We start from the raw sequence: 17,356 nt of genomic DNA, 5'->3' as shown, positions 1-17,356 counted from the left end.
TTTACCTATTCCTCCCATCAATCATCCAGAGACAGACAGAGATACTGAAAGGTTTGAAGTTCCCATGAAAGGGAACAGTAATAATGAGGCGGAACAGTCGAGCCAGAGGGGCTGCTGGGAGAAGAAGAGGAAGATGGGAAAAATTGATCTTCTCTGTGTTCCAGAATGTTGTGGAATTGAATCGAAGAGTATCTGGCTATTTCATCTGTCTTCAGAACGAATTATTAGCCCACAGCATCCGTCGGGAATCTCACAGACTGCCATTCTCCAAGTCAGGGACACGCTGAGAGCCGACAAATAGGACTATGAAGCACCAAATCCAGGAAAGCAGCTTCCTGTAGTTCAAAATCACATCCAGAGGATGAAGATGGACTGTAACACGCTGAAGTTTATTTCTCCAGGGCAGGAGCGTATTTGTCCTCTGCTATTCATAGGTCAAGCATTTCACATTTCCAGCCGGAATGAATATTTCCTACATCCCATAATATGATCCATCTGAAAGTGGTTTTAAAAGCGATGGGCAGTGTGTGTAAATGAGACGCGAGCGCTTCATCACTCCAGTCAGATGTATGAGCCCCAGAACCCATTCAGACCTCATTTATGACTCCCTCTATTATTTTATAAGTGACATTCATCCACCTGCATCAGCAGCCCATCCACCGTTTACCAGTGAAGATGAGAAAGAGAGAGGGATGGGTAATGCTGGTCCGGATGAGACTAAAGCCCGTCTGCTACTTCTGAGCTGTTCGGCATTCACGACTGTCTGCTTCTTCAATTATGCAGAGACACGAGAAGGAGGAGAGATGCCACACAGAGCAAAAAAACAGACACTGAGAGAATGAAATGAGCCTCGGTGAACAGACAAAGACAGACCGCAGACGAGAAAGGAGAGCTGGATCACTGGCAGATGTGTGAGGTTGTGTCTCTCCTCTTAAATACTCAGACTTTCAGATCTAGAGCAGTTTAGGAGTTCATAAGCCTCTACATTGAGCATTAAGGAGAAACTAGGATTAATATAAGGTAAAAAAATAAATACAAACATAATAAATAAATAAATAATGCAACTGATCAAACTGATTAATATTAGAAAACATAATAATAATAATACAACAAAAAGTTGAAAAGTAAACAATAAATAACAAAAAACAATGAAAAGAGTAACACAGTCAAATGTAATAATTTTATTTTCAATTATTAATTAATACAATAAGTTAAAATTAAATTGTTTTATAATTTTATTTTTCTTTCTGCTTTTTTAAAATCAAAAATGTTTTATTGCGTTCCATTTTATTTTCACATGAGATTAAATATTTTTTTACAGCATCTCAGGCATAAAGAAATCAAATGAGAAGTTAAGGTTGTTTAGAAAAGTAATTTATGCGAAGGTGAAGAATCTGTATCTCTGAATCTGTGTGAACTCACACATTAAAGGAGGAGGGATTTGTACCTTTAACACATTTACATTTATTAGTTTACAGATTGACTCTCACTGGATTCAAACCTGTTTGTTCACGGCCCAGAACCTTTAACCACATTACAGGATGTAGTTTCATGTAGCAGCCATATGGTGTCCAAAAAAACATTAATAGTCTCTAATAATGCATCATGAGATCTGCTGCTCACTCTAGAGGAGCTCTGACTGCTAGACGGACACAGAAAGAGCTTCAGAGAACTTAAAACACTTCAGCTGGAGCAAATGACAATGTGACTATAAACAAACTGATCTAACGTCTACACAATATCAGCTACAGTATATGTGTTTTAATGCAGTGGATGTGTTTCACCATTACTGTAAACCGGTTTAACACAGATAATGATTCTGAAACTTCTGATTGTAAAAGTTTCAGATATGAAATTAATTTCTGACACGAACACATTTAATCACTTGTCTGATTGTGCTGCTTTCACCTCAAGTGTGATGGCAGCACGTGACACAACAACAACAACAAGCTGTTGTAGCTCTAAAGATAAGAAACACATGTAAACCGACGAGGCTGCACAATCTCCCAAACATACGAGACACTCAGAGCAACCTGAGGGGACTTGAACATTCACTGAGATATTCAAGTGTTAAATGGTGAGATTCATTTGTAACACATTCAGCTCACATTCACAGGATTTAACAAGGATCGAGTTTTTGAAAAAAATAAATTGAGAAGTATTTTAGGTATTATGCCACAATCCTCTTAAAGCTGCATTTATGCAGAATGTATAATTCATATAGAGAGCCTTATAAACATATTCATAACACATTAGGAGTAAAACATACATACATGTGAAATCATCTGTGACCACAAAGAGAGAAGATGAAAGAAAACTATTGGCTTACATTGAGGCCTCTCTGGAATAGTGGCTGTCCCATGACGTTAGCCAGCATTCGGATCAGAGCGGCTCCCTGCAGACACAACAGAAACACACACATTCAGTAAAAGCTCCTCATTTACACCTGCTCTACACATGAATTTAATATGCTAAATATGAAGTGTATAAAAGTACAGTAATCGACCTACAATGGAAGTCAATGTGGCATGACATTCTGAAGGGTTTAAAATAAAAAAAATGTGAAGCTTGTGTTTTTAAAAGTGTTTATATTAATTTGTCCGTACATAATTATGTGTAATTTTAACTGGACAGTTGACAAAATCATAATTCTAGTGGCGGGACTTCTTTTGAATTTGTGGTTATGAACGACTGTTGTAATATTCATTTGCATTTTTGTAAATTAAATTTAATTTAATTTAATTTAATTTAATTTAATTTAATTTAATTTAATTTAATTTAATTTAATTTAATTTAATTTAATTTAATTTAATTAACATGCTTGTACACAGCAGAAACTGTTTAACAATATTTAATAAAAATTCAGTTAGTTTAATTATGACCCTGCTTTTTTCTAGCAGCTCTTCTTTTTCAAGTATTCAAGGTTCATCTAAACAAAAACTCTATGACACTCGTCCTGCTGATTTCTGCAGTTTCATAAATTTGTATCTTTTTGACTTGATGAGTTGAGTGACTTTGACATGCTCATTTGACAGCATCTAATTCCTATCTCCCCACATCCCATCCTCTACAGTCTGTGTGAGGAGTGTCACTTCCTGTTAGCGCTGAGGACTCATGGGATGTGTTGTGGGATATCAGAGTCCTTAGAGTGTGAGGAGGAAGTGATGAGGGACGGCTGGGTGTCAGGATCACTGCAGTTTGACTGACAGAGTTCATAACACCACAGAGCCTGTAGAGAAACAGGGGGAGGAGCTTGAGGAACACCAAGAACCAATCAGAATCCAGCTGTGCATTGATTGACAGCTGAAGGGAGCGCTGAAGCAGAAATTCAAATCTTCATTGGATGGAAGATTTTATCTGTGTTTGAACTCTGATAGAGGACAATGATTTTTCTTTACTGCTCTTTGTGCCTTTAATGGCTTTCAGATGTTCAGGATGAGAGGATATATTTGGGCGCTGGAGTTATTTAAAGTGTGTTCCAGTAAGAAAGAAGTAATTAGATGTCGTCTGGTCTGAGATGAAATGTGTATTTGGTTTGCCGGTTACCATACATGAAAATGGATGAAATATGAATCACATGAATTATATATGAAAGCATTACACTGCAGGTTCATATGCAGTACATCTTCATAATGGGCTCTCTGGCAACATCTCTGCACTTAGTTATCAAATTCAAAACGACACTAAATTAAGGTTTTATAATTGTATTATTTTCTCATCTATGTATTTATTAAAAGTGTGTGACTGGTGAGCCAGCACACTATCAGCTTCTATAAACACGTGTGGCTTTGACACTGTGCATGTTTTATTACACCTTTATTCTCCATCATTATGAATAATTCTTTCCCATTAAAGATTTTGGCAGTTTGATTAAGAATCCCGTTGAAGACATTAATCCAAGAGAGCAGGATATTTTAATCAAGGGATTTGAACGGAAATGAATCAAAAAACAAATGTTCATCAGAATCATTCATAATTTTATGTCAATACAATAAGACATTTTCTACTAACATAGTGGGTCCTGGTTACTTCCAGGGTCAGAAATGAATGGGGTCTTAGAGCAAAAATAAACCACCAAAATAACCCCCCCCCCAAAAAAAAAGACATAAACAAATATACATTTAAGAGATAATTATTAAAGTTGTCTTCAAGAAAAAAAAAGTCCCTAGAAATAAATTCCTGGGGGCAAATGTCCCCGTAATGGAAAAGTAAATTTCTGACCCTGATCGATTACAAAGTCATACAAATCCATACAGAGAATATTTACAGCAGGGTTGCTAGGTTTTCACAACAAAACCCATCAAATTGCTACTCAAAACTAGCCCACTCGCGTTTCGAGGGAGTCCCCCGTTAAAAATCGCATTCCGGGGGGTAAAATAAAATTTTTTTTGGTGAGGTTCCCCAGTAAAATTCTCATTTCAGGGTATAAATATCGCATTATTGGGGTCGCTTCAACCCACGGAAATGAAAAACAACAAAAACGGCAACCGTTTTAAAGTAGCCCAATTCCGCTTGGCAACACTGATTTACAGGTATCTAAGTTCCAAACTAAGATTGATCTGTAGCTTTGTACAATATTTGTAGATCAAACTGTCTTTGACGTTAATTTCTTTTTCATCAGCTAATGAAGGGTAAAATTTCCTACAATAGAATTACATCTGAGGTACAGTTACATTTAGATATTCGTGAAACATTAAAAACTGAAACATGTTATGCTTAATGGACTGCTGCAATAATTTATCCCTCATATTTAACTTCAGAGTGAAGACCTTGGAGAAAATGTAGACTTCTACAGAAATCAGTGTGCTAATTTCTCAAGCTATTTATATCATCACTTAAGTTGTCTTCTGGAAGATAACACTGTGTGACAGCTGTCTTAGTATCCATCTTATTTTCTGATGGGCAGTTACTTTATTATCCAGACTAAAATGAGCCTTAAAGTCACCATGAAATCAAAATTGAAAATTCTTAATTTTCAATGGAATACTGTAGTGTTTATTATAAATAATTTATCCGTGCACTTCATTATTTTTTTTTAATTCATGTGCCCTCGTAATCTTTAATCAAAAACGTTAACCTCCCCTCCCCCTCAAAATGACTCATCTTCTCTTCCGATCACGAGCTATGGCGCAAGGGCGGAGCTAGTGAAGTGAGGGGTAAACGCTGGGATACACGACAGGGGAAAAGTTGAAGCTGATGCTTCACTTTATAGCACTGACACCAGTCATGAGGTAGTACGTTACCCCTAAACATTGAAAAGATATTAGGATATTACGACATTACTCTTAGGACATCGCAAATTTTTTTTTTCATGAATATGACTTCACCTGATGGAGGACGCCCTCAGCCATTCAGGCAGTCTCTCTCTCACGCGCTCACATGCTGTTTAGGCATGTTTTGTGCCGTTGATCGTCGTCGTCATCCTTAATAAATAAAACATTTATTCATGCTTGGGTGTCGACTGTGAATCCAGTGGAGAGAAATCCCCCACCACTAACTGCAAACTGGCATTATGAAATCAAAATTGAAAATTCTTAATTTTCAATGGAATACTGTAGTGTTTATTATAAATAATTTATCCGTGCACTTCATTATTTTTTTTTAATTCATGTGCCCTCGTAATCTTTAATCAAAAACGTTAACCTCCCCTCCCCCTCAAAATGACTCATCTTCTCTTCCGATCACGAGCTATGGCGCAAGGGCGGAGCTAGTGAAGTGAGGGGTAAACGCTGGGATACACGACAGGGGAAAAGTTGAAGCTGATGCTTCACTTTATAGCACTGACACCAGTCATGAGGTAGTACGTTACCCCTAAACATTGAAAAGATATTAGGATATTACGACATTACTCTTAGGACATCGCAAATTTTTTTTTTCATGAATATGACTTCACCTGATGGAGGACGCCCTCAGCCATTCAGGCAGTCTCTCTCTCACGCGCTCACATGCTGTTTAGGCATGTTTTGTGCCGTTGATCGTCGTCGTCATCCTTAATAAATAAAACATTTATTCATGCTTGGGTGTCGACTGTGAATTCAGTGGAGACTGGAGAGAAATCCCCCACAACTAACAGCAAACTGGCATTCAGATCTGCCTCCATTTTGTTAGCAACGCCCCAACTTCCAACGATCCAATCAATTCCCGAAGGACGAAATCAAGTCCCGCCCTCTCATTTCAGATGCCGTTTCGTCACAGTAGAGAAGAAAAGCCAATCGCAACTTCCGTTCCATACGGACTTTAAAGGTTAATGTGTATATATACATGTAATCAATAGCAAATGAGGCCTTCAAGTAAATGTACAACATTATGGTGAATGTGAATACAAAGAGAAACAGACAGAATGAGAAAAAAATAGAACAGCTGGTGATGTAGAGCTGATTTGATGCAAGTCACGTAATGTGCACTATAAAATGAGTGCAATGAGAAGAGCTTCCATCTGGCCCATATGTGCTCTCAAAAAGGTGTTTACATCCAATGATACTCCATTTAGATCCTGCTTATTAGCGTCTCAACATCATCACCTGCTGTAGATGCACCTGAAGTTTCACACTGATCAATCGCTTTAGGCCAGAGACAGCAGTGATGCCTGGCTTTGGAGCAATGCCTTATGGGTAACCAAACCTCCCTCAAAGCATCTCTAACATGATGGATGTGAGAAAGTGGAGGAAAACCAACAGTCCATTAGCTATGAGCAGGTCAAGGAACATATAATGACCTATTACAGGTCCACGTCAAATCCATTCCCGACATTTATCTGTGCACTTATGAGTTTTCAGTTCTGGTTTCAACTCCTTGCTCTTGAGACATGCAATTGTATCCATATTTTGGTAGGGAAATGCTTACAGTCATCCTATCAGCGTACTGAAGTGTTTCCATCAAAACCCAATTGCTCCCTGAAACGACGTTCCCTAAATGGTCTCTCTGCTTGGCTGGTGCCCCATAACCAAGGTGGCTTGGAGCAGAGAGGTATAAAATACTGGGACAGACGGATGGGAAGGTCATTATATGAATGTGAATGTATGAGCTTAAAGTACACACATATTAAACGAGGGTGCTATATTGACCTTTATCTTATTCAAAATTAGAGAAATAAATAAATAATAGCAATTTAGTGCTTCAGACTTGAACTTATCATACACTGGCATGAGTCTAAGTCTCATCAGGTCTGTCATGACCAACAACCCACAACAATATTCACACTAGCTCATGATAAAAATGATGTGGCTCAAAATTGTGAAGAAGATCCAAACAGATTTAATCAGCATGACTGCTAATTCATAGCAAAGTGTCATAAACATTGGAAGCCCTCAGTGTTATAAACATTGGTAAAAAGGGTTACATTTTGTTGTGCTGATGACTTGTGTATTCATTTCATTTACGAGTGAAGCCTCAACTGCATCACAATAGCTGCATTACAGGCCACTAAAGCTGGACTAGAATAGCATTATGCTCTTTAACAAACCTGAAAGTGGATTTTATTAAGAAATGTCAGTGATATGTAAAATTTGAGCAGTTAACAAACAAGAAAATGTGCTGTGTGTAGCATCATAGTGTATGTTCTGCTGCAATAATTAAATTGGCATTCATTAGCACATTTAACATATACTGATATCCAGATCCTAATAAAGAGAAACACCTTCAGAAGAACTGCAGGATGGTAACTGTGGGATATGTGGGAACTGTAGGAAGATTTTTAGGGGAAGATGGTAGAAGTCCTGTTCTCGCCGTGACTCTGTACTCTAAAAATTCCAATGAAAGATTAATTATGTTCAGATATAGTGACTGGAGAAGCTATGGAAGGTGTTTGACTTCCTCCCGATGTTCAGAAACACTCCTGGATTTGTTTATTATCCAACAGGAATATCATTGGATTGGACGCACCTGGTCTGCTCTCAAACAACCATTGAGAGAATCACTGAACCTGTGGCTCCTGTGAGATGACAGAGCATTGTAAATTGAAGCCATGCTTTGTCTTTCTCCGAACATGAACCCATCTGGATATAGAAAATGGATGTGGATGACTCATTAGCTAGACTATGTGACTTTTACATTGCACTTTATTTATAGGGGTTTAGATGTTGTGAATTCAAGTTTTTTTTTTCAATGGCAGTTTTAGCACAAATTCTAGCTCTGCAGTAAATTAGCAGTTTTAATTCAGACTATCACATAGGTGTTGCAATACTAATGTAATTAGTCTTTTCTCACTGAATAAGTTTTGCACATTTTGTGACTAGCAAAGTATTCAAACCTGTCAGAATGCATTATGAGTAGAAACTCATCAATCTCGCGCTATTATTTCACAGCTCTCATTTGACAATTGATCTGGAGACAACTACTTGTAGACTAAAGTGTCGTTACAACACAACAAAATAAGACAGCATAAGCACTGGCTGCTCTGGCAATGAAACAGGACTGAAATAGAAGCTTTTGATAACAGATCTCAACATATGATTCTTTGTGCACATGAAGTCAGACTCAAACTGTGCTCATAATAACCATTAAGACCATTTGTTCTTTTACAAGCTCATAATGAGCCAGTCCATGAATGCCCCTATCTGGCATGCTAATTCACTACTGTCAGTGAGATCAAATGCACACTTGTCATTACATGACATTGTAAAACATTGTCATTTCAGCTAATATTCCGTTTGAAATTTTGAGAACACTCTACATATAAATTAAAAAGCATTTTTTATGTATTTATTTTAATTAGAACCACATAAACCAGAACCAAATTTGAATCAATGTCAGGGTGTTATCAACATTTTGCAGCCGAAACTGAACAAAGTATAGATTTGCAACTCAAATGCACTGTGAAAGGATTGTTGTTTTCTGCTCAGTGGAATCTTGGTACTAGAAGAAATGCTTAAGATCTCATGTGTGTGAAAAGCATTAAAGATTTACTCTTGGTTTAAGAGATTCAGACATCTAAACAGCCTGAAAACCATATACACTCTTAAAAATAAAGGTGCTTCACAATGCCATAGAAGAACCTTTTTGTCTAAATGGTTCCATAAAGAACCTTTCTGTTTCACAAAAGGTTCTTTGTGGTGAAAAAAGGTTCTTCAGATTATAAAAAGGTAAGAAAGAGATGGTTCTTTAAAGAACCTTTGACTGAATGGTTCTTTGTGGAACCCAAAATGGTTCTTCTATGGCATCGCTGTGAAGAACCTTTTGAAGCACCTTTATTTTTAAGAGTGTACCTTTCACTATATATCTTGACTATGTGTACATTATGATATAAATATTTTGTGTCACATGTCACAGGAAGCAGAACCTTTTTTTCCCATTCCATCCAAGTTATAAATTATACATTTAAGAAAAAAATCATTGAATATAACAGTGATTGCTTCTGATCAATAAAAAACAGTAACAACAACCGAAACTCACCATGTTCCACTTTGGAAAGAGGAAATCAGCCCCGATGTACTCGAAGTAATGCGCAAATCCCTCCTTCAGCCAAACGTCCTCCCACCAAACTGGTGTGACTAGATCCCCAAACCACTAGAAGAGATGAAATGAACAAGCAATCATCAACAGAAAACAGAGTGACCATATACAAAAGATTGGTTTCATGTTCACTGGTGAAGAATTACAACAAACCTTTGTTGTTTTGTACAAGAAAAGTGTTTATGGGTATTCTTAAACCAAACTTTATTTGGACAAAACTTAAAGTTTTATCCACACTTGTATTCATCCAATATCTGCAAAAGCATATTACATCTAGTGGCAAACACATTGTATTAGAAAATTCCAATAGAGCATAAAAAATACCTTGTGCTCTTTAGAAGTAGAAGTGCAAATAAACACTTCTAATAAACAGTTGCACTCTGGTTTAACAGAAAAGTTGTTCACAAAAGGCTTCACAGAACAGTGAGAACCCAGCGGAGCTTCTGAACTATGATTAATAGTGGCTTAAACAATCAATTACCTACAGTTACACAATTAAAACACATTTTTCTGTTTCACAGCATTCATACCTGGGCACTTTGCCAAGGACACCGTAAATGAACAGAACAGAGAAAAATAAGGATTCGATTATGAAACATCCCATTTGGAAGGTAGAAAGAATCCAAATGACCCCTGCCATTGTGTGCAGATGACAGTGTGCAAAACAGGGCTATTGAATGGAAAAGATGCAACACTGCAGTTCTAAATGGGCTGAATATTTTCCAGACTCTGAGGCCGTCAAGCAGATGTGCTACTGAACGCCGGATCTCATTGTTGCAGCACACAAACCTCTGTAGGAGTCAGACCTCTTTCATCTGAACTCGACATCATTACAGCAGCTCAAAGCTGACAGGACGTTCATCTGTGACTCAGACACATGGACTGATAGCGTGGAGAGAGACAGCTGGTATTCTGCTCTCAGGGGAACCTTCTGCTAGTCACACATCAAGTTACTTCCCATTGGTTTACTGACTTTTTATGCCCTCTTCTGATTTATCAGATGTTCTGACGCTAATGACAGTGAACCAGGATAGTGAGTCACATCACGTCATTTATTGCGTTTAAAAAGACTGAAGCTGCAGAGCAAATGGAACTGATGGATTGGTGAAATCTTGAGGGATGATAGATAGATAGATAGATAGATAGATAGATAGATAGATAGATAGATAGATAGATAGATAGATAGATAGATAGATAGATAGATAGATAGATAGAAAACATAAAACATCTACTTTTGTGTTCCACAGAAGAAAGAAAGCCTTATGAGTAAAAATTATGAACCTTTATCTTGTGTAAATTATCACTTTAAAAGAAACTTAAATACCTTTTGTTACTGCTCACATCGTTACGTGGCTATTATACATTGACATCACATGAGCCGTGATGGCGGCATCGTAAAAGCATCGTAAGAGATCTGTCTGGAGTTCTGACAGCTTGCATTTTGCATTTGTGCCTGATTAAGCAGTTCAACAACACTAGAATGTCAATGAACTGTACGAACCATGGGACCCTCGCTCAATTACGTCCTCAACAGTGTCTCTGAGACGGAAGCTAAACAGAGGGATTCTGCAGCCTACCTGCTTCATTAACAGATACTCTGGAGGAAGTCGTGCAGGGAAGAGTTCACACTATACCTCTATACTGCAGTATATAAGGGACGTTTGAAAAAGGAGAAAACCTTCCAATGGCATCATTAAAACAACTTTTAAGTTGGCTGAAAATCATATTGACATAAAGTCTTCAATGAAACTTACAGTCTTATACAGTAATACTATTACTGTAAATGCCTGAATAATTGAGTGTAATGACCTTCATTGACATTTAACAAGGAGGTTCAGACAAGGTCTGTCAGGTTTATGACTGCAGGGCAAAGGTCATTGCCTTCTCAACTAAATAATATAACCACACAAGCACCATAGTCTAAAATCCCTTACAAAAAAGAAATATTTTTCAAGTTTGTTTTATTAAAGAAAGTTTGTGTATATTTTGCAAGTATACTTTGTAGTAAGTATAGTTATATCAATGTACTAGTTGTAAATTAACTATTTCAGTACTTCTTGGGACTAAATTGGCCCACGTTTTAATTTATAAAAGCATACTAAAGTATTTAAGTGCACTTTAAATATTACAATCTTATTATAAACATATTCCATTCAAAACTGCAAAGTATGTATACAAATAAATATTTCAACCATTATTAAATAATTAATTTTTGTGCTTATTACAGCAATTCGATCTTAGCTTAGCATCATGCCAACATCAAACTCTACTGAAATGAACAATGAGTATCAAGTTTCTCATACACTTTACATCACATATGAGGCTCAATTTCAATGAAGATGAAGGATAGCTCACTAGGTTCTGGAACAGAGCCATCATCACACTTCTTGTTTGAGCTAATAAAACAAATGTGACTGTTTATCCTGAATCTCAGTAAACCTGAACTAAATGAACTAGAATTGGAAACTGCTCAAAATCACAATAAGAAAATTTGAAACCCTCTGTTTTGAGTTTAAAAAAAAAATGTATTTGTCAGTATTCAGAGTGAGAGTGTGAAAACCCCAGTTTCCTATGTGTTTACAGACGCCGTCTTTTATAAATGAGGAGAGAATAAAACACCAGCCAACAGAAGTGAGTCATTTAGTTAAGACTCACTGACAGACTCAGACATTTATCCTCATATTCAATGTGTAACTTATATTTAATGTCTAATGGTTTGAAATGCATGTGACGTATAAGAACTGAAGCCTCACTTTCCTATCATATTCAAACCCAGAGGGCAGAATGTCACCTCCCCATTTGGTGGAAAATAAGAAAACTCAACATCAGCTGCTTCAGCCTCTAATAGGCTTGTGTTATTGGCTGAATAACTGCATATGAAGGGCTCTGGCAGCATCATTTAATCTGAGAGGCTGAAACGAGATGAGAATTTAACCGTGATTGAGCGTCTGTGACATATAAACCCCATCGCTGGAGGAGGCAAATCTACTAACAATCCACTGCTACAGCATCTGACATTAAAATGAGTCAGTATAGAGAGAGAGGTGGTCCTGAGCCCCAGAGAGCCAAAGGATAAACGTATACAATAAAAAACAGAGCCTGTCGTCCACTAATCAGTTCTCTGCAGGCAGTCGGAGCAAGCGACGAGATACAAATTTGATTTATCAGATGCCGGCACTTTGCCACCAGCTCGAGTTATTAGAGCACAGACAGACATTTTAATATATGACAGAATAAGTGCTGGATGAGGACTGATCTAATGCATTCACAATGAATGTGTCAATCAATATGACAGGTGAGCATAAGCCCCGCCCACTCTTGCTCTCTGAGCTCAGCTGAGTTAATCTACACTGGAAAACAATTAGCAGTGTTCTATTTAAATCTATATGACAATGATTCCTATGAGAATGAAGCAGAGAAACATTTTAAATAGAAAATGGCGTCTTAATTAAAAACATAAAGATGAGCAGAAGCTCCAGAGAGCTGCGACACAAAAGAGTGAAACCTACGAGCCTACGGTGGAATTCAAAACGCGTGACGGCTAATCTCTTTTACTCTCTCTCTGTCTTTTTCTTATTCATACTGTAAATAAGCACACTTATTGTACTCTCACATACACCCTTTTTTTGTTTAAAGCTAATTTGGACTGACTACATGATTTCAATATTTAATCTGACATCTTAAAGGAATAGTTCACCCAAAAATGAAAATTCTGCCATTAATTACTCACCCTCATGTCGTTCCATCTTCGGAACACGAATTAAGATATTTTTGATGAAATCCGAGAGCTCTCTGACCCTCCCATAGACTGCAAGGATCCTTACACAATCAAGGAGATCGTTAAAATTATCCATGTGACATCAGTGGTTCAACCGTAATTTTATGAAGCTACGGGAATACTTTTTGTGCGCAAAGAAATCAAAAATAACTAATTTATTCGACAATTCGTCTCCTCTGCGTCAACCTATAACGCCATTTTGGAGAGTATCCTTTACATTCAGATTAAAGCATAAACAACGTTAACAGCGTATCTGTGTGTAACCCCTCTCTCCCGGGTCCTCACCGCCACACCTCGTTCTTGTTCTGAGTAGGTCTCGAACCCAGGTCATGGGAGGCGGACGCACTAACAAGGAGGCTAAAGACTGCAGCCACTAGCGTCAGTCGCTAGTGCGTCTCTAGAGATCAGGGGAGTGAGGTTTACCTGCACAGCACCTACTCGCTGGCCTCTGTTACACTCACCCCCCTAATCTTCACTCCCATCCGGGTCACGGCACCAATGTAACCCCTCTCTCCCAGGTCCTCACCACCACACCTCGTTCTTGTTCCGAGTGGGTCTCAAACCCGGGTCTCCGGCATGGGGTGAGGTTTAGCTGCACAGCACCTACTCGCTAGCCTCCATTACACGTGTATGGTGCTGCTGACACAGAACAGCATACGTTGTTTACGTATGTGATACTCTCCAAAATGGCGTTATAGGGTGACGCGGAGCAGACAAATTGTTGAATAAAGTCGTTACTTTTGTTTTCTTTGCGCACAAAAAGTAGCTTTGTAAAAGATGAACGAAGGTCTTACAGGTTTGGAACGACATGAGGGTGAGTAATCGGTAAATTGGTGGATAATTTGTATGAATTTGTACCATCACATGCTTTATTGACGGTTATAGGTTTAGTGGGAACCTTCATGCTTACTTTTTTCCCTAAATATCAGACGTTTCCATATGAATCACATTATACGAATCTATAGGAACACATTGTAAAACAGTCTGCATTGTATAGTATAGTACACAATACAGTACAAAACATGTAAAAATAAACAAATTAAAACAGTAAATTGTAGTCAAAAGACTATATAGTAAAATAGTACTAACAGTATAATAGTACTTCAAACTTATAAAGTCTGAATATAATAATTACAAACTAACTGCCAATATCATTTTTGAAGCACAAACACTAGTGTAACGCGAGGGGCGGGGCCTAGAGCCGTGGGAATGGAGCGAGGCCGGTGGAGTAAATGCTAATGCTCGACACCTGCGCCACTCACCGGTCTCGAGTCCCATGGAGGAGCTCCGGAAGGATAAAAGGAGGAGGGACGACAGTGTTGGACGAGAGAGGGCCAGGCCTGGACTTTATTTTGTGTTTTGTGTGCGGCAGTCATCCGCGAGGGGCTGCCGCTTTACTTTCATTTTTTGTTTGTTTATTTTATTAAAGTTTTGTTAAAATGTTCGTCGGTTCTCGCCTCCTTCTTCCTGAACTACGAACTGTGTTACAACTAGATTTCAACTTTACAGTGTGCTGTACACATACATAAACGTGAATTCCGTGGGGACGTTAATGTAATGCAGGACAGTATTGGACATATTTCAGTTTTCTGCCTGTAAACAGCAGCACTAGTCAATATTATAGTTCCAGCCTCCACTGCTGCTTCTTTTCAATTATCCCTGATCATAAAACAGGGGTTTATATGCAGAGAACAGTCTGATCTGGGATACCCTCATGAATTTTAGCTCTAAAAATATCAAATATGCACGTTATTGCTGTTTCTGAAATAATATCATGATTTCATGCTCCCTGTGAGAGTGTTTTACTGTATAAGGTTCAGAGTGAGTTCAGACAGAGCTGTATTATCTGTGCAGAAATGAGAGATGAGGGGATTGTCTTCCTTTATTTCCTTCTCCCTAAAAATAAGTCAAAAAGTGAAAACAAACAAAAAGAAAAAAGGAAAGAACTGCAGACATGCTGTTTCGTCCCGCTCATTGAACTTTTATCAAAGCAACGGCATCTAGAACACAATGCAGAGCTGCGATTCAGCAGCACATGAGGAAGACTATTCAAGAGATGAATCCAGAACAATACTGGAGAGCGCAGAACATCTCCAACTCACTCATAAATAATCCACCATAACAAAAGACACTAAAATCCAAGGTTCTCAGCAGCATAAGAGCTGCAAACAAAAGCCAGTAGAAAAATGAGCATATGCAATGAATAATTCCACCATTTCCTTTACAATTCATGAGGATGATGCATTTGTGGGCTTTACTGAACATCATTTCATTGCCAAAAGAAAAAAAGCTGCTTGTTTGATCTGAGTCTAATAGTCTGCAATAATGCAAAGATACCAAAAATAGGTTATTTAACACAAGAAAGACAAGTGAAACACTGTAGAGAGAGAAAAACAGAGTAAGAAAAAAAGAGGGTTGAAGGAAATAAATCTTTACTTTCACGCTCTCACTGGAAAAGCTCTTTTTATATGAGCTGTGCATCAAATTCTCCAGATGTCCAATTACATCTCCTGCTGTTCTGCTCTTTAATTCAACAACTGACCATCTTCACACTTTCTGTTACTCTCTGACTCCTGGAGATGTTCTCTTTCTGCCTTTCTTTCAATGAATTCGGCACTGGCTTTTTTTAGATGATGAAGATAGGTCTGAGAGGTGCTAGATTTGATATAATTATGATTCTACAGCTGCTTTATGTTTCTCTGAGGACACTAAACAGCATTGACGGGACATGCTAAGTCAAAACCAGAGGGTTTGTAATGTGCGTTATGGTTCAAAAGGAAATGCACCATGTTTTAAAAGAGAGGTCTTCTGAATCATGGTCTGAATCACTGCAAGAACAGATATAGATAAGACGCCTCAAACAGAATGGGTAATTTTCAGGCCTGATTGAAGTCTTGCATCTTAAATGGAGGTGCAGTACTTCAATGGGCATGAAATGAACAACACAAGCTGTCAGAAAAGTGACTCGGACTGATCCACTGATATAATTGGACTAAATTATGTAGTCTCATTTCAACTAAGATATTGATACTGCTGCTATATGTATAAATCTGAAGTTCTGTCATCTTCAAACCAGCGAGATGAAGTTTTACTTACCATAAAAGAACTACACCACAGCTCATATGCTCATGTTACTCCAGTAAATGTGTTTTACCTGATGGCAGATCTCGTGCACCACCACCATGGTGAGCTCCATCTGATAGGAGAAGGAGGAGACGTCAGGATCCAACAAGATCTTCTGCTCCACAAACACACTCAGGCCCCAGTTCTCCATGGCTGCATACGGATGCTTCGGCACTGCCAGGAGATCTGCACACAGTGAGGAAGATCCAAGCTCAATGACGGCAAACCAGGATTGTGATGCAATGCAACAACAAGTAAGTGTAGACAAATATAACGAACAGCAGCTCAATCAAACCAAATATTTCCCAAGTATTGTGGGAGCACTGTATATGATTAATCTTGTTCACTGTAAATGATGTTCTAAAACAGACAAATGTACTACATAACTGTACATCATAGAACAAAAGCTCAAATCCCAGATATCATCTGATGTGGATTAGCCTTTACAGTTTTTTTACGATTGCTTACACACTAAAATTAAACTTTTCCAACAATTAGCAAAACCTTACACTCAAGGAGCAAAACACAAGGCTAGATTTGCACAACTGTAAGCACATTGTCAGCTTCACACTATTTGCAAAACATTACACACAGTGATTTGCAAAACACTAAACACACTTGTATACATCAGACACAGAAGTATATCATGACGTCACTTCCTTGCAATTCCAAAGCACTGACTGTCAAATTACCACACCTATGAGCCAATCTGTTAAACACAGCCATCAGGTGCACAAACACATGATTGCTAAATTGTAGACACACCAATCAGGTTTAAGCACTATAAAAATGCAGCAGGTAGGTTCACCTGCCTTCAACCAAAATGGAAGGAGTCAGAAGAAGAGTGAGGGTGAGAGGAGGAGTACGTAGAGGAAGAGGCCGAGGAAGAGGAAGACCTGAAGCAGGAGGAGAACGTGCACAAAGAGGACCAAACTTATCAAATGACATTCGTGCAACACTAGTGGACCATGTTGTGAACCACGGATTGACGCTGAGGGAGGCTGG

The 17,356-nt window shown here is 38.2% G+C and overlaps 1 protein-coding gene across 1 annotated transcript in view; it reads right to left on the bottom strand.

Moving 5' to 3' along the window:
- Positions 1–17,356, bottom strand: part of LOC107556776 (thyrotropin-releasing hormone-degrading ectoenzyme-like) — a 121,494-nt gene that overhangs the window by 49,314 nt on the left and 54,824 nt on the right. Inside the window, exons 4-6 of the mRNA XM_016239982.1 lie at positions 16,383–16,537; positions 9,391–9,504; positions 2,330–2,395 (exon numbers count right to left, since the gene is read on the bottom strand). Coding sequence (XP_016095468.1) covers positions 2,330–2,395; positions 9,391–9,504; positions 16,383–16,537 — 335 coding nt within the window. The remainder of the gene's footprint in view (positions 1–2,329; positions 2,396–9,390; positions 9,505–16,382; positions 16,538–17,356) is intronic.

Source organism: Sinocyclocheilus grahami, unplaced genomic scaffold (assembly GCF_001515645.1).
Source record: "Sinocyclocheilus grahami isolate Dianchi unplaced genomic scaffold, SAMN03320097.WGS_v1.1 scaffold579.1, whole genome shotgun sequence".
In the NCBI taxonomy this organism is placed as follows: domain Eukaryota; kingdom Metazoa; phylum Chordata; class Actinopteri; order Cypriniformes; family Cyprinidae; genus Sinocyclocheilus; species Sinocyclocheilus grahami.
Note: the sequence above shows the minus strand (reverse complement) of the source record. Positions and strands in the feature narration are given on the sequence as shown.